Source organism: Haliotis rufescens, unplaced genomic scaffold (genome assembly GCF_023055435.1).
Source record: "Haliotis rufescens isolate VD_foot unplaced genomic scaffold, xgHalRufe1.0.p SCAF_1, whole genome shotgun sequence".
NCBI lineage: Eukaryota > Metazoa > Mollusca > Gastropoda > Lepetellida > Haliotidae > Haliotis > Haliotis rufescens.
Window position 1 is genome coordinate 32,718,609 of NW_025963779.1, and position 17,728 is coordinate 32,736,336.

Below are 17,728 nucleotides of genomic sequence, written 5' to 3' on the forward strand. Positions count from 1 at the left end.
AATTACAATATCAAAAATATATTGAAACACTTATTTCAGAAACCCCTAGTTAGAATAATCATATAACACAACACGTTCGCGAAATAATGTGTGAGTGGTGTTCAACGCCGCTCTCAGCATCATTACTGTAAAGATTTTCAATACTCGGTGGCCTGTGAACAATCGAGTCTGGATCAGACAAACCAGTGACTGAAAGCATGAACAACATTCCACGTCATGCATCGGGTAGCATTTTGTATTTTTTACATCAACACAAAACAGAACAAAATCATATTAAGTATACATCTGTGTTAAGCTATGTATAAACTTTCTTTCTTCCGGAAACTCACATTGTGCCTTATATATTCAAACAGAAAAGGATACAAATTCTATAAACCGACAAAACAAATGTATATACATGACAAAGGACGCTAACGAGATCTTGTGTCTATAAAGTGGGGGTCACTGACCGCTGTGTCACCCAACGCCACCTATATTTGTACGGAAATGTTGGATAATGTTGACATACTTCTATACACTCGTGGGGATTCCTCGTTGGGATAGGTCTCCAGCAAATTATGTTGTTAGTGAGAGGCGACTTAATGGATTGGTTGGTCAGACTCGGTGACTTGGTTCATTGTGTGTAGTCGTACCCCGACAGGGTGGATCATTGCTCACAAACACAGTCACTGGATTGTCAGATCCAGATCCCGATTATTTACAATCGTCCGTCATACATCTGAACATTGATGAGTACAGCGTTAAAACAAAAAGAAACACACAAAAATAAATATAAATTGAAAAACAACCCATTTTTTTTTTAAATTTCATACATAAAAACATATATATATATATATATATATATATATATATATATATATATATATATATATATATATATATATATAAAATAAAATAATAAAGTCCACGTTAGTCCATCATCTTCTTTATATCAGTTTCATACATAGTACTTTCGCTGTCTCATGACAGCTCTTCAGTGCTCTGTCATTGTCAGTTACACTGAAGAGCTATATACATACATACATACTATGGTTTGACGTGGTTTTCAACCGTTACAGAATTTCAGTTACATCACGGAGTGTTAGTTTGATGTAGGGGAAAGGCCAAAGTGGTGCATCATATGTTTAAAAGTTTACCATAAACAGAAAATATACTCGATTTTTTAGTTTCAGTAAATTCGCTGGATCAGCTAAAACGCCCTGAAAGTTTGAAAACATCACAAAGACGTTTCGCACGTGGATGACGCAATGCATGATGCAACGTTTCGGAAACAGTTTCCTCTTTCACATAAAATATGCACCCATAAGTACAAGCCGCTCCTCTTATCCAGATAAAAACAGTATTCGAAACTCGAGTTCACTGTAATACTGCTCACACAAGATTAAATTGGACTTTGCTCTTTCAAAATAATATGTTGAACACCACACCGTCACATGTCTACAAAAGTAAGTGCTATATCAATATGATACGGACAGCATGACCCCCTTTCCAAATTCCTCCGCCGCCTGCCCCAGCCCCCGATATGCTTTGAAAATTTATAACATCACCCAGCCCTATTGGAAAGGTTATTCACCTTTTTCCGTCGTGATCTTAAATTATATTTAAAAATACTCCCCTTAAAGTTCCATCTCTTCTCCAGATCAGTTATCTCTGTCAACATGCCCTCCACAGCAACCAATTGTTGGTCCTAAAATCTCTGACTAGTTAACTTGCGTGTACCGGTATAGTTGTCTGTATAGGGAATTTGTGAAGATTCTCACAAAATACAGTATGCATGCATATATATGCTGGGCCCAGCGTCTGTTTCCAACCCAACCTTTGAACATACTGAGCAGTCATGCACTGGGACTCTTTGTAGGTGATCGGGATACTAAGTGAGTGATTATGGTTTTACGCCGCTTTTAGCAATATTCCAGCAATATCACGGCGGGGGACACCAGAAATGGGCTTCACACATCGTACCCATGTCGGGAATCGAACCCGGGTCTTCGGCGTGACGAGCGAACGCTTTAACCACTAGGCTACCCGACCGCCCCTCGGGATGCTAAGAGTAGACGTATGACAGTGGATTCCAGGTAGGAACATAGGGCCCACGCATATACTGGTCGTGAGAGATCACACACGCGCACGCACACACATTATGAGCTGTATCCGCGATACATACAGATCAGTTTGTTTCCAGTTTAGATCAATAATTTACGCTACTGCAATATCATAACATGTTATTTGCAACTTTTGTTATAATGAATAAATGTGCCATGTTTATCATACAATTGTCGTTATCGCTGCTCTGTGAATTTATTGCAGAACTCTATCCCCTCTCAACAAATCAGTTTTGACTAAATTGGATTTCTGTCTGACAGGTACATTATCGATAACATGAGACTGATTTATATGATACTATAGCCTACAGAGAGGCTTACGAGGTTCCCTGGTATGTTATAAATCTACTTTGAGAAAGCGTTGGCGTTGCCTGGTTACACACATATTCATATTCTCTAAAGAGATATAAAAAATTGTTTGATTATCAACGGCAGCTTGTTCCCTTGGTTCTGAGTGAAAAGAGTCTGTATACAAGGTAATTCCCTCTCCCAATATATTTTTATGTTATGTTGACAATATTACTGCTCTCACTGGGAAAAATCAAGACATTATCAGAATCTTCATTAATAATGAAGAGTACTTGTTGATTTAACACGGCACAGAGTTTATCCTACACGTTTCTTGTAAATCATTTGAAGCAACTGTTGATACTGTGATGTCTTGTTTCAGATTTATCAGGTCTTACGATCAGCCATGAAAAATTCCATGTAGCGAGGATCGTTGCAATGAAAAGATATTTACCCAGTACCCAGAATACTTCCGATTACTTTACTTACTTTTTCAACCTACGTATCGGTTATGGCCACAAAGAATATATACTGTATATACAGGGTGCTAATTTCTAAGTTTAATTACATTTTCCTTACTCTCATCGACTCTCCGGGGAATGCTCTGAAAGAAATGACCAAATTTCGTTTCAAGTTGTTATGGGGTGGAAAGCCAGAGACGACAAAGAGCGATATAATGTGTAAAGTACCACATGTGAACCAGTAAAAGAAGGAGGTTTGGGAATTGTTTCCTCCCATTTTAGGTCTCTGAAGTTACTCCACGTCACTTATGACTCAAATTTTGAAAAAGGTCGTTTTTAATACATTCCCTCAATGTGAGAATTTGGCAGTGTTTGAGTGAGTATGGTTTTACGCCGCTTTTAACAATATACCTGCAATATCACGGCGGGAGACACAAGAAATGGGCTTCGCACAGTGTGCCCCTGTCGGGAATTCAACTCGGGTCTTCGGCGAGACGAGCGAACGCTTTAACCACTAGGCTCCCCGACCGCCCCGACTCTAACGACAGGGTATGGGTAGTCCCCTTCATTCTGTTCCGGAGTCACATGCACACAGGGTCCATTCAGAGCTGGCGGTACATCCCGGTCTAACAGCGTATTCAAGAGAAACCCAATATAGCATCCTCGATGAATATCATATTATCAAAATCAATTTTATCATAATGGAATGGAATGTATAATAAAGGGTTTGGGAAATACATGAGCAAAATGCCAACATACAGTCGCACCTGCTGAGCCTTGAGTCACGCTACGATCGTTCACTTAGTGCCATGCGTAATGAACTGTTATTTTAGAGCACGCAGTCGCATACATTTACAGTGAATGCGACATAAAAGAATGGACGCACTAAGAAAAAAACATAAACATGATTATTTCTTGAATCAATGAATGAGTTAAGATTTAACTCGCATCGGCATTATTTCAGCCATATAGCGACGAGAACAAGATTTTTATGTAAACAAGCATGTCATGAATACCAAGTTATATTTAAAAGCAAATTTGTCAATCATATTTTAACATAACAATATTATTTACAACTGCTTAAAACAGAGGACATAAGCCATCAGCAACCAAAGCTAGGCCACCACGATGGGGATGATGGTGACTTACGGCGCCTCAGCATCCTGCACGATACCCCAGCAGGATGTACGTCATTACATTAGCTACTATTAAAAATGTGGGTGATGATAGTTACACACAGGGGGCAATCATGTTACGGTACTTCAACCTCCCTGACAGAGCCCTCATCAACCTCTGTTGATAAAAGCACATCCTTGAATTCAATGACAATTTATAGCTATCAATATCATTCTGAAACCCAAAGAATCACATACATACACACGCAACCAGAGAGCATGTTCATGACTACATTTATGAGAGACTTGCAGAAGACCTTACCGTGGGACCCGTGAAGATAGGTCTTCAGCAACCAATGCATGCTTGCCGTAACAGGCGACTATGCTTGTCGTAAGAGACGACTAACGGGATCGGTCGGTCTGGCTCGCTGACTTGGTTGATGCATGTCATCGATCCCAATTGCATGGATCGATGCTCATGTTGTCAATCGCTGGATTGTCTGGTCCAGACTCGATAACTTACAGACCGCTGTCATATAGCTCTAATATTGCTGAGTGCTGCGTTAAACAACAAACAAACAAACAAACAAACAAACCGTACCGTGCGTGCGTGCGTGCAAAATATGACATGAATGGAAGTCCCTATATGCGATTGTACTATAACCCATTTTCAACGCATGGGAACGCATCGCATTCAAAATTCGGTTTCAGTGTGTTTGGTTACGCTGCATGAGAAAACATTACACGCGTTTTTTAACGCAAGGCATGAATTGAATCGTGAAACTACGGTCGTAGCGTGAATCCAGCTTAAACAATATGTACCCTTGAAGATCTGGGTTAGAATTGATCTTCAGCAGCAACCATGCTTGTGGTACGAGGCGACTAACGGGATCGGTATAGACTTGATATTTCAGTACCGCCGTCATTTTTCTGGAATACTGCCGAGGGTTATGCGAATGCGAATGTATCAGTATACCAATGCAGAAAGGATACCAAAAATCGTTTATAAAATATTTATTGTGATAAAGACAGTTAAAATAAATCTCATTTGGCTAAACAGAAACGGAACACAAAAATGATTTATAGGTATAATTCAGTTGTATATGTAGGAGATTCGTTTACACACCCGTCAACTCAAACAGCTGCGAGTAGCACACATAATTGTGCACATCACCTCTTCAGCTTTCCCCTAATGTAGCGTTTCTGCAGTCTTATTGTGTGCAGCGATAATAGATCGTTCAGCGTGGCTCCATTCTATCCGGTCGGGCTGTCATTTCTGTAGCACAATGAGTAGTGAATACTGACATCCATTCAACGGACACTTCTTCACAGAGCTCTTAACATATATACATGAACAATAAATATATAGTTCATGGAAAAAGGCATTTTTGTATCATAAACAATTGAATATCAAATTAAAATGAGAACTATCAACCTTGTAATATCCCGATGCATCTAAATTTATAGAATTTCAAATCATTAAGCATTTCTTTCTCCAGGCTGTTGTTCAAATGGACATACATATTATATCATGAGTGGTCCCATATAGGACCTCAGTATATTAAACCTTATGCACTTTATTAATTGAGAAATTGGCTTCAGAAAACATCCAGCTGTATTCCCAGTCGCAAATCAACCCGGAGAAAGACTCATTCTTAACATTGGTGTTTTTTGTATCATAGCAGTTGAGTGGCTCATATATAATATAAATATAACAGTGAAGAGCCTGGTTAGAATTCACATGCTTGCCGTAAAAGGCGATCATGCTTGTGGTAAGAGGCGACAAACGGGATCGGGTGGTCAGGCTCGCTGACTTGGTTGATGCATGTCATCTTATGTCTGGTCGAGACTTCATTATATACACCCACCGTCACATAGCTAGAATATTGCTGAGTGCGGTGTTAAACAACAACAAAACAAAAACAAATATAACACTTTTCACTTCTTCTGTCCTAGCTCCCTTGCTCGTAGTGTCGCGGCTTCCACCGCATCAATCAAGGCCCCCCTGAACCCTGCTTTCTCTAGTTTATGCATGGCAGCAATGGTGGTGCCCCCTGGGGAGCAAACTTCATCTTTCAGTTGACCTGGATGTTTTCCAGACTCGAGAACCATCTTGGCTGCTCCCTGAAAATACACAAATCTGGTGCAAGAGAACTTGGGCAATTTTACTTTGCTCGTTTCAAAAGAACGCCACATGGGTATGCAAGAAGAAGCAAAGAGTTATCTCCCTTGAATAGAACTCGCGTCCATCATTAATGTGCCAATTAATGAGTGAGTGGGTGAGTGAGTATGGTTTTACGCCGCTTTTAGCAATATTCCAGCAATATCACGGCGGGGGACACCAGAAATTGGCTTCACACATTGTACCCATAATGTGCTAATTAATTTCATGGAATAATAAAATTGTTTGATACACTGCATAGGCTCTCACCAACATGGTCTGTGCTGCGAGTTTCATGGCCAGGTCTCTGGGGAGCCCCATCTTCACCCCTCCGTCTGACAGAGCCTCTATTGCTGCAAATGCCTGTGAATACGATTTCAAATCAGTTCTAGTCATTAAAAATACTTGTTTTCTTTCGTGACATGAGTAGGGCGTGTAAACACTTCAAGATAGAAGATTCCAATGTTCAAATAATAACAGAAACAATTCCGGACTGTGTCATGAGTTTGCATGATGGTATGTAGTATATTAAACTATGTATTCTGTTAAGAAATGTTTTTTGTATGTTTGTTGTCGCAGCACTTAGCAATTCAGCAATATTCCAGCCATATGGCGGTGGTCTGTAAATAATCGAGTCTGAACCAGACAATCTAGTGATTGACATCATGAGCATCGATCCACGCAATTGGAATACGATGACACGAATCAACCAAGTAAGCGAGACTGACTACCAGATCCTGTTAGTCGCCTCTAACGACAAGCATATTCACCTTTTATGGATTGCTTAAGATCGATTCTACCCCAGATCTCCCTGATTCTGTTAAGACAAGGGGTACAATGCAGAGGTGCACTTACGTATCTTTCTTTATGCGTTGACATACGAGTGACTGGGTTGTTAAAAAAAATGGTACTTGCGTATATTTATTAACTGTCGTTAAGATTTTGATTGTCTGGTCCACACCCCATTACTTACAGGACGCCATCATACAGCTGGACTATTGCCTGAATGTAGCGTTAAACAACAATAAACAAATCGTTGGAATTTAAAGGGGGGCGTGTTGAAAGATTTTGTACTGCAGGGGCAGTCAATATGGTTGGGTGGGTTGGTCGGTCGGTCGGTCGGTCGGTCGGTCAGTCGGTCGGTCACCGTTTCAAGACAATTTTCAATGGTCACTAATCCCATCCCTTCGATGACCATTCATGCAGTCGTGGGCCCGTATACTAGTCACTTAATTATACTCCGGACAAGTTACGGTGCGTACGTATGCTGGGCCGCTGCCGCTGACTCCGGTTGCCGAATCTTGTAGACTTTCTGGTACTTCGTCGCACTGACCAACGCTCCGCACCAACGTCATCACCAGTGACACATCCTCCTCCCTTGCTGTTATTCCCCGCGACAACACCGCCGCCCCCTGGCCTACCAGGGCGGGCAGATTTGGAACAACCCGTATGAGACGTGTCCCGGGGGGTAGCTCCTGGTTGGAAAAAGATGTCTCTTTCATTAGTCTTTAAACATGTCAGCATTTCACATCTAAAGTAACAGCTATCATCCACGTATATATAGTATATTTTACAGCCGGTTCTCTAACTGCCCTTTTACGTATGTTTGTTGTTTGTTCGGCGTTAACAAACAACAAACAAACAATTTTAAGCATATAAGGGCAGTTAAAGCACCGGCAGCAAAACACAATGGAAGCATATTGAGTGAGTAAGATTTTACGCGGCTTTTAACAATATTCCAGCAATATCACGGCGGGGGAACACCAGAAATGGGCTTGACACATTGTACCCATGTCGGAATCGAACCGGGTCTTCGGTGTAACGCTTTAATCACTGGGCTACCCGACCGCCCCATGGAGGCATAGAATAAATGATGGAAATATCTTAAGTATAATGAAGGAAAACAAATAGTGTCTAATGTTATACCTTCTGTAAGGTAGCTATTGTGATCCCAGCAGCTATGGAAATTATCAAGTTATCAACTGTGACTGTTTCTGCTATGTCTTTTAACACAGCCTCCACCATGTTTGGCTTGACGGCAATGAAGACCAAGTTGCTGCGTCTGACGACCTCCTTGTTGTCCCCGGTTACCATGACACCCATGTCCTGCAAGAGATATCAATTGCAAATGTTTAATAACATATACATGTATGTATAGAACAGAGGCAAAGTGGCGGTACCGAAATGGGGAGGTCATATTAGTGATTTACACTGCACTCAGCAATGTTCCAGCTACGTATAGGACAGCTGACTGTAAACAATAGACTAGACAAACCATGCGGCTATTGATATTATGAGCAACCATACACGCCGTAAGGGTACGATGACACCCAATCAACATACCAAATGGGACTCGTTCCACAAAGCTTTGTCAGGGCGAAGCTAAGATGATCGTAACTCCCATACATTAACATTGGTTTATGTTCCATTAAGTTGCCTCTTACGGCAAGCATGGGTTGCTAGGGACCAACTCAAACCCGGGTTTTTCCAATTTTTTTCCATTTTGGAAACAGAAGATTCGCTGTATCAGAAAACAACATCAGTCATACCAAACCTTGAGAATGTTCGGAGCCTCGGGGTGTCGTCGGCTGGCTGTAATGTTGCCCGCTTGTACGAGCCCTGGAAGTTAACACAGCCACGAAGGGGAATTCTAATCACAACTATTCAATTCTATGACATCTTTCATCTGAATATCTACCACTTTACACGTGAAGAGATTGAATATGTTCTATTCTACGAGTCGCATGTCATTTCGAAAATACCAATCACTATTCATTGGTAGCCCAGTGTAAGAAAATTTCAGTGGTGTTTCTTAGATGTCATCGTTATATACACGACTGTCTGTTGTGTTAGACCGCCCTCAGCTATATCCCAGCTAGATGGCGGCGACTTGTTGGTTGGTTGGTTGGTTTGTTGTTTAACGCCGCACTCAGCAATATTCCAGCTATATGACGGCGGTCTGTATAAATAATCGAGTCTGGACCAGACAATCCAGTGATTGATAACATGAGCATCGATCCACGCAATTGGGATCGATGACATGCATCAACCAAGTCAGCGAGTCTGACCACCCGATCCCGTTAGTCGCCTTTTACGACAAGCATAGTCGCCTGCGGCGACTTGTAAATAATCGAGTCTGTAACCAAGGGATTGATATTATGAGCAACGTACAACGTAGTAGAGTTTTCAGTCTGAACTCCATATAGACGACTCGTACGTCAAGCATTGGTTAATTACTAGGAATCTGTACACGGAATCTCTACGTGGCGTGTCCACTGTTGAAAATTATTTTTAACGAGGAGAGTTAGCGTACGTGTAAATGAACATCTTAATTAATTATTATACTGTATATATATATATATATATATATATATATATATATATATATATATATATATATGTTCTTGTAGTTTTCTTTGCCATTTAAACAAATGCTACCCAATCTGAGATTGAATGCTACCCTACTTCAAGTTAACTATTGTTGCATACAAAACTATATCCATGAATATACAAACGAAGAACCTTTGATACGGTCCATTAAGATGCATGGCTACATGCAACTCACCTGTTTTAACGAAGCCGCTCGCGAGTGCTTGAGCCATCTTTCCTGCCCCTAAAAACCCTACTCGGGTATCAGGGGTTAGACTGTTCGCTGCCATTCTGGCTTCTTTTCTAGCTGAGAAAGTATTAAAGTGTAAGAAATCCTTTGCAGAGCAAGAACTATTTATCCCAGAAAGGTATTATATGTCGTGAACTGACAAACCCACGATGTAGATGCTTAGGCGTAGGCTGTACTGTCAATGTGTGAGCTTCTTGTTTAGCATTTGACTGCGTTTTGAGGTGAACTGACAACAATCCGTATTTCTGAATATCATGACGGAAATGAAGGAAGATGGTGTGTAAGTACTGTGCGTCCTGATGGACCTTACAGAATACACGTAAAACTGTCTCAGACAACAATGATGCGCTCGCGACGCGTGTGTGCAGACCAAGGGGAGTAACTCATCACAAAGATTCCATTGAAATACCACAAATAACTTTTTGTGTGTGCTTTATTTACAAACAGAAGATGCACATCCAACATCCGGTGACAGCTCTTTATATTCTTCTCCAATGAATTTGAACACACAAAATCAAAGTTTGTCTTTTTGTACACGTGTTTCCCACATCTAATGAGGTGTCTTTTTTTAAATCAACACTATCGCAATTAATTATTTTCATTTTGCTGATATATTGATGATTAATATCTATGAATCAAAACATGTAAATGGTCACACACAAAAAACTCATGATGTACAAAATAATAATATTTATATATTTGTGGCCAGAAAAAACACACACGGAAAGACAAATGTGTAGCTGAAATCGTGGGAAACCAATATGCAACTATCATTTCATTATAAACTTTCTGCCGCATCACTTAGACAAACAGTGTAGAATCAAATAACTACGACAGAAAGAGGAGATACAAATCATAGTTGCATAATGGCGCTCACGACGTCAGTTATTTGTTTTATCACTTTGACCCCTGGCCATTACAGGTGAGACTATTGATACCCAGAAATCTATGCTTGTTGAAGAGGCTAATTGATCAGGTGATCAGGCTCGGTGACTAGGATGATTGGTTGTTATCGTATCCCAATTCCTTTGATCGATGCTCATGATGTCAATGACCGGATGGTCAGGTCCAGATTCGATTATTTACAGACCGCCATCATAATGCTAGAATATTGGTTAGTGCGGCGTTAAACAACAGATAGGTACCAGTACTGTATAGTTGGGGAACGGATATATAGGTGAAGTTACTTTCAGTAATTCCCACTGAGCATTATTACTTTTTCTTCAGGCTGATTGGCTAGTTTATTCCATTTGTATTAATGTCATTTTTTTGCGGGTTTTTTAGTCCCACAGCAAGGTGACGTCATATGGACTCATTGTTGGAAATATTTGAAGATGAATGTATCGATTGTTCATGACGTCACAAACGATGTAATATAAGGTCTTTTGACAACAGGTCTGGACTTTTACATGTTCTAAGAAAGAAAAATAGGATATAATAGACTGGGTTATATGTAGAATAACCTACTGGCATCTCACAGTTACGGGGTATCTGTCACCTTGACAATGAATTGTGTCTGTTCCTCGTAGCTCGTGGGTTATTCGGTGATATATCTTTAACCCAATTACATTGGCACACAAGAATTGGCAAATCACCATATGTACCCAACTGTCCTTACCCTTTTCTCAAATAGCTGTATAGGCGCACACACACACACACACACACACACACACACACACACCACACGCACGCACGCACGCACGCACGCACTACGTGTTTTTTCAGCCTAAATCAATTAATGTACGCAACTGCCAAAATTATGACATGATATTTCCCACTTTTTGTCACCTTTTTCATCAACAAGTTTGGTAACATGCTTATTATAGCATTCATTCTGTAAAAGTATGTATTCAGGTTGACTGCTATTGAAAAGTGTATATTACGTGTATATTCTATATGATAAATCACCTGTATTATATTACCTAGCTCTTGGCAAACTTCATGTTCATAAACACGACTCAGTAATTGTACTTTCAGTAATGATGCTCGATAATCACCAAGTGAATGTTGTGTCAAGTTGCATAAACATTTGTTCATGGCGTTTATTGTCGATAAAGTATATATCAAAAGGTGTTTAAAGGAATGTAGAAACAGCGGAATATTGACGCTACCCGTGCATCCTGTGCCAAGATGTTGGAACAGGGTAAAGACAATCTTTACTCATAATTGTAAGCACTTTCTTTCAAAATAATATTGACCATAAATGGTGTGGAAGACACCACTTTCCTCAAAAGAGAGTGAGAAAGTAAATTCGGTTCAACAACAATATTTCTGTTATATCACTGTGAACCCTGTGAAGATCGGGGTTAGAATCTGACTCCAGCAAACCATGCTTGCCATAAGAGAGGACTAAGGGATCGGGCTGTCCAGTCCAGCTGACTTGGTTGATGCATGTCATTGTATCCCAATTGCGTAGATGAGTCCCCATAATGTAAATCACTGGATTGTCTGGTCCAGAATAGTGTTGAGTGCAGCATTAAACAATAAACAAGCAAACAATATGGCACTGTGTATAAGATTAATGCAGGAGGAAAGGACCAAGTGACACATGTCTTAGACATTATCACTTTGGAGAAACTCAGGAGTACTGGCATTGTGCTGACAAATCTAGAAACATAATCAGGGAAAATCTGGGGTTCTAACCCACAAGGGTAGGTTCCTGGCATGCCAAAGGGACACAACTCTGCACAGCAAAATGTGGAGCTTTAGAATGGGCTACCCATGACCAACTCTCTTCATGGAGACACAAGTCTATGCGTGATAAAGTTAGGATACAAGTAGGTTTTGCACAGTATTTCTGTTTCTGTTAACGCTTGTGAGCTTAATGTGTTGAATTCTTGCCAAGTCCTAACTGTTTACACTTGGTGTAACCAATGAGCATAAACTCACAATCAGAGATAATCTGAGACCAGAACCCAAGCACACCCTGCCATAGCTAAGGGAGACAACTCTACACTGTCCTCAAGCAGGATTAAACGGGCTACCCACACATCAAGGCATGTTTTTGAAGGTCATTTCCTGATTGTAGATGGATAACACCATACTATTGAAGACTTATCGCATTTAGGCGTCTAACAGGCAACAGCTGATGGTGATGATGAACAAAATACAATGAAAATAGTATTTTCTGTGATTAGTTTAATACAAAATATGTAATGTACATAAAAATCATGACAAATGGTCTAGGATTACAATGTTTCTATTATTATATTTTCATAAAATACAATCGAGAATAAAGAATATTAATACTGTCCTAAGTCTATTTAGTTTAGAAGAATTTTCGCAAAGCTTCATTATACAAAATGCATATGGAAACAAGCATTGATTAAATGATTTCAACTATCAATTTCTGAAAATTTCACTCTGTAACAAAATCAGTTAAAAGATCAAATATTTATACATATATTTGTACTGTCTAATATTCGCTCATTATAAAAAAATACATCAGACCTACTTATATTCCTTGTTCTTCATTCATATAAGTCTATGTATCTCTTTAAAATAGCTATTTTCTAGAGCAAATAATCTGATTATCATTTATGTTAAAGTTGATAAGTTATGGATAACACTTTCTTTATGTTACTGAAATAGTGACACTTCCATGTAGATCCTTATGCTGTTATCAAAATAGAAATATGATTAAATATAACTTCATAAAACAATTGAAACCTGCCGAGGAAGATATTCATAAAATTGCAGCTACAACGATTAACAAGACCAGTTTGGGTCGCCTTGCACTTTTGAAACAGCTGAAAGTACTCCAGATAGTTATATGAATGTATAAAATCATTATATACAGACGGAATGTTGGTGAAATCTGTTTCCATCACAAAAAAATGGACCTATCTCAATAAAAATATAGTCTAAAGAATTATTTACATTCCAATCAATGATTATGTACAATGATATGTGACAGTGTTTTGGTTAATCAACATCATATTTACATTAATATAAATGAGTAATGTGTTCTGAAATTTCACAACAATACACCAAGGCAAGTTTGGAATTCTTGTTGAATTTGATTTTGTTTGAGTCCTTTTGTTTTTGCATTGTAATTTGACCATGATGTGAAACTATGTAAACAGCAATTACATGCTTTCTTTGCAGTTACTGTCACAAATATCGAAATGCTCAAACACCTAATGAATAACTGTTGTTAATGTCCAGGTGTGCAAATAACTTTAATCCTATGATTTCACGAAAAAAGTCATGACTATATGAATCATACTGAATTACTGTCAAGGTTATGCGCTGCAGATACTACCATTGAACTTTGTACTGTACAGTAATAATACAAAAATAGTTGTCAGTAAAAAGGAAAATGGCCATTAACTAATAGCCTAACTCCTTATCCAGCTTCTTAGATGCCTTATGGAGCAGGTAGGCCGAAACCACGCATGCCAGTCCTGAAATGCAGCACAGTCCATAAGACCAAGACAGGAAATTCATATCTGGGCGTGGCACCCACGAGCGGTCTTCTTTCTTCACCCCAAACACTATGAGAGCAATTAAAATCAGTCCAACTGAAACACAATGAAAGCACATTAAAGTAAAACATGGAGACAAATGTATTTGTACTGCTGTATATCTTCATTTTATTATGATCAATACAGTGGATCCATGTTAGGGCTGTTACGATTCACTCGCGTATTCTGTGAATCGCACCATAACCATTCATGAATTGAATTCGTTATTCGTGGCCACAAGAATCTAATATATTTATTAAATATGCAATCATGTGTATTTACATACCCTGTACCTAAAAATATCCATAAGAACATGCATAGATGACATCTTTCAATGTCAACACTCTTACAAAATATAATTTGACAGTAATGTGGTCACTGGTCATTGTCGCTTTTGAGCAGATACTAGTACCTGGGTAAGTGCAGTATATAAATGTATAATACATGTATATTAATAATTAACAAACCATGTCAAATAATTCATTTTTTTTATTGTTTCACTGAATATAATAAATAATACATCAACTGCTGACTCAGTGACTTGTTATTGTATTTGTGAATTAATATTTGTATTCGTTACCCTATATTTGTGATATGAATCATATTCGCCCCACAGTGTATTCGTTGCAGCCCTAATCCATGTACCACAAAGCTTCATTTCTGATGTCACCGTCTCTTATCACTAACTTAGCACAGGATTTCTCTCATCCATGAGTGTAATCCAATAGGATAGCTATTCTTATCAGTGTCTTTCAAATATGGTTAGAGACATAATACTCATTTATGAAGAATTGTTCATGCGAATGTACATCATCTATCTCAGACACAGCCATTGCTCTTATAGCGCCTATAACATCACTGCCTGCTCATGTTTATATGATGGCAGTCTGTCAATAATCAAGTCTGGACCAGATCTACGCAATTGGGATACAGTGACATGTATCAACCAAGTAAGTGAGCCTGACCACTCTTTTCGTTAGTCGCCTCTTTCAACAAGCATGGGTTTGCTGAGGACCAATTCTAACCAAGATTTTCATGGGATGCCTCCTTATGTATACCTAGGTACTTACAGGCAAACAGATTGATAGCAGCCGTGGACATCAGAATCAAATAGTCAAGTGTTTTGGGGAAGAACTTGAATAGAAACAGGACGAGTGCGATAGCGTTGAGGCCTTGGATCAGCAGGGTGAAGCTGACCATCACCTGCACCGAGATGAACCATGCTGAAACACAAGGCAAAGAGTCACTGGGGGAAACGGATGGTGACTGGGGGTCACAGGGGGAAACAGGGGAGGTCACTGGGGGAAACGGGGTCACTAGGGGGGAAATGGGTGGTGACTGGGGAAACCATTCAGGTGCCACTGGGGAAAACCGGGGAGTCACTCAGGGAAATGTGTTCTCTGTGTGTTCGTGTGTGTGATGCAGGGGACCATTCAGGTGCCACCACGGGAAACAGGGGGTCATTCAAGGGCCAGGGGGTCAAACGGGGGGGGGGGGGGGGGGGGGGGGGGGGTCACTCGGGGGACCATTCAGGTTTCACTGGGGTATGTCGGTATTTGGGGAATCACAGGATTTATTTGGGGGCTCATTCACCACCGTTGGCCCATGGTATAGTAAGTACCAGCAGCTAAAGTAGTTTCATATATAAATACCTGTTTCCAAATTTGAAGAGAAAAGCTTCATTCAACATGTAACAGTCATTTTCTCCTCACTGGGGAATAATACCTCATGCACATATGAATGTGTTGACCAAAGGAATCTGCACTATCTGGACTATTCCCAGGGCCAGAATTATGTGGTGGAAGTCCCGAGGCAAAAGTGATGCAGACAAACTAATGATCATAATTTGAACCCATGACAAGAGGATCCTGGTACTGGACAGGACAACTCTGGACAGTTAACATGGTTAATTAGGTTGCCTTATTTAAACACGCATGCTTCACCCAACTAACACGGGGAATCTCTTCATAAACGATAAATATCTTGTTTTTAGGACGCTGAGAGAAGTTCACCTCGGGTGTTTCCAAGTCATTAAAATTTAGATGTAGGAAGTGGATTCGTCTGTTTGTTGAACTTGAAGGACAATATTCGTAGATCTGCAGTTGACGTTATAATCATTAAATGTCATGTTGATAGGGGCGATAAAGTCGTAAAGCACTGTAAACCTCCCCAGCGAGCCTAACATCAGGGGGACTGTGGGGTTCCTGTAAGTTAGTGGATTAGTCACTCAGTCTACTTCCGTCCGCCATTTTGAAATTCCTTCAATTGTTTACTACCTGAACAGGTACATAAAATCACGAACATTTCAAATTCTAGCAACTGAAAATATTTTCATATACATTTAAACACTTACGTGGTGACAGCCACTCCCAAATCGGACGAACCTCTTGTGAAAAGATGTACCAACACCCCAGATAACGCTTGCCTTTGTAGTCCTTGTAGAATGTGTAATCGTTGAAACAGACTTCCCACAAACCGATTTTTGTGAATCTTCCTTGGAATTTATCGAATGATTCCACCCAGTATGGACTGGCGAAAGCTAGAACCATGCATCCGACAGCAACGGCGGCAAAAATAAAGCCAAGAATGGCCTCTTTCCCCATTTTTCTGTTGATTTACCTGTCGCAAGCCTTTCGAATTAGGTCATCTCACCTTTTACGAGGGAGTGGGCGAGTCTATTTAATGTCACCTTGAGGGAATATAGGTTGTACGGGACAGGTATGCAACTTATGTGTTCAAGTTGGTTTGTTGTTCAACGCCGCACTCCGTAATATTCCAGCTATATGACGGCATGTGTTCAAGACTCTTACTGTCTCACCTGCATGGCAGCGGAGGGTGTCTGTTGTTTGAATGAGTTCATAAGACTTCATTTATCATATATTGCATTAATCGATTTTTGGAAGACTGCACTATCCTCATTGGTGGGACGAGTCCAAGTGTATATAACGTTCAAATATTTCCTGAGCGAGTTTTCCAGAAGCAGTGGGATACCCACATGGATGTACTAATCTCTTTATTATTCATACTTATTAGTAAAGCTGCATTGAAGAAATATAGTGTTTTCAGTGTTGAAAAAGCCGTGGGGATTACGAGCAAAAAACGATCCTAATGTTTGTTTGTTGTTTAACGTCGCACTCAGCAATATTCCAGCTATATGACGGAGGTCTGTAAATAATTGAGTTTGGACCAGACAAACCAGTGATTGACATCATAAGCATCGATCCGCGCAATTGGGATACGAAAACATGCGAGCCTGACCACCCGATCCCGTTATTCTGAACACAAGCATGGTCGCCTTTTACGACAAGCATGGGTATTCTAACCCGGGTTGTTATAGTTATATTATATATGACCCACTCAACTGCTATAAAAAAAAAAAGTTCTCTCCACAAATGTTAAGAATCAGTCTTTCTCCGGGTTGAGTTGCGACTGGGAATACAGCTGGATGTTTTCTGAAGCCAATTTCTGAATTAATAGAGTGCATAAGGTTTAATATACTAGGGTCCTATATAGGAC

The 17,728-nt window shown here is 39.9% G+C and overlaps 2 protein-coding genes across 4 annotated transcripts; both read right to left on the reverse strand.

Annotated features, from left to right (window-relative positions):
- Positions 1-4,964: 4,964 nt before the first annotated feature.
- Positions 4,965-10,108, reverse strand: LOC124110972 (pyrroline-5-carboxylate reductase 3-like). 3 transcript variants are annotated; one of them, XM_046470491.2, is made up of 6 exons: positions 9,693-10,108; positions 8,682-8,746; positions 8,054-8,233; positions 7,390-7,602; positions 6,398-6,490; positions 4,965-6,090 (listed from the first exon to the last, which is right to left on the reverse strand). In XM_046470491.2, exons 1-6 carry the CDS (start codon positions 9,784-9,786, stop codon positions 5,905-5,907), a joined length of 831 nt encoding a protein of 276 aa, XP_046326447.2. In that variant the 5' UTR covers positions 9,787-10,108; the 3' UTR covers positions 4,965-5,904. The 3 variants fall into 3 exon arrangements, with proteins under 3 accessions (XP_046326447.2, XP_046326448.2, XP_046326449.2); XM_046470492.2 differs by lacking the exon at positions 8,682-8,746; XM_046470493.2 differs by lacking the exon at positions 9,693-10,108 and having other exon boundaries at positions 8,677-8,746.
- A 2,761-nt stretch (positions 10,109-12,869) lies between these two features.
- Positions 12,870-16,893, reverse strand: LOC124110973. The gene is made up of 3 exons (XM_046470495.2): positions 16,566-16,893; positions 15,283-15,435; positions 12,870-14,269 (listed from the first exon to the last, which is right to left on the reverse strand). The coding sequence occupies exons 1-3, from the start codon at positions 16,813-16,815 to the stop codon at positions 14,079-14,081; spliced, it is 594 nt and encodes a 197-aa protein (XP_046326451.1). The 5' UTR covers positions 16,816-16,893; the 3' UTR covers positions 12,870-14,078.
- Positions 16,894-17,728: the final 835 nt, after the last annotated feature.

Bases quoted from the DNA above. Each gene is read 5' to 3' on its own strand.
- LOC124110972 (XM_046470491.2), bottom strand. From the start codon at position 9,786: ATGGCAGCGAACAGTCTAACCCCTGATACCCGAGTAGGGTTTTTAGGG. The intron at 8,234-8,681 runs GTTTGGTATGAC...TATCTCTTGCAG, and splicing joins AGGCTCCGAACATTCTCAAG to GACATGGGTGTCATGGTAAC. The intron at 6,491-7,389 runs GTACGCACCGTA...TCGTATTCACAG, and splicing joins GCGGCAGCGGCCCAGCATAC to GCATTTGCAGCAATAGAGGC.
- LOC124110973 (XM_046470495.2), bottom strand. From the start codon at position 16,815: ATGGGGAAAGAGGCCATTCTTGGCTTTATTTTTGCCGCCGTTGCTGTC. The intron at 15,436-16,565 runs GTAAGTGTTTAA...CTTGTGTTTCAG, and splicing joins TTGGGAGTGGCTGTCACCAC to CATGGTTCATCTCGGTGCAG. The intron at 14,270-15,282 runs GTAAGTACCTAG...ATTGTGTTTCAG, and splicing joins TGCTATCAATCTGTTTGCCT to TTGGACTGATTTTAATTGCT.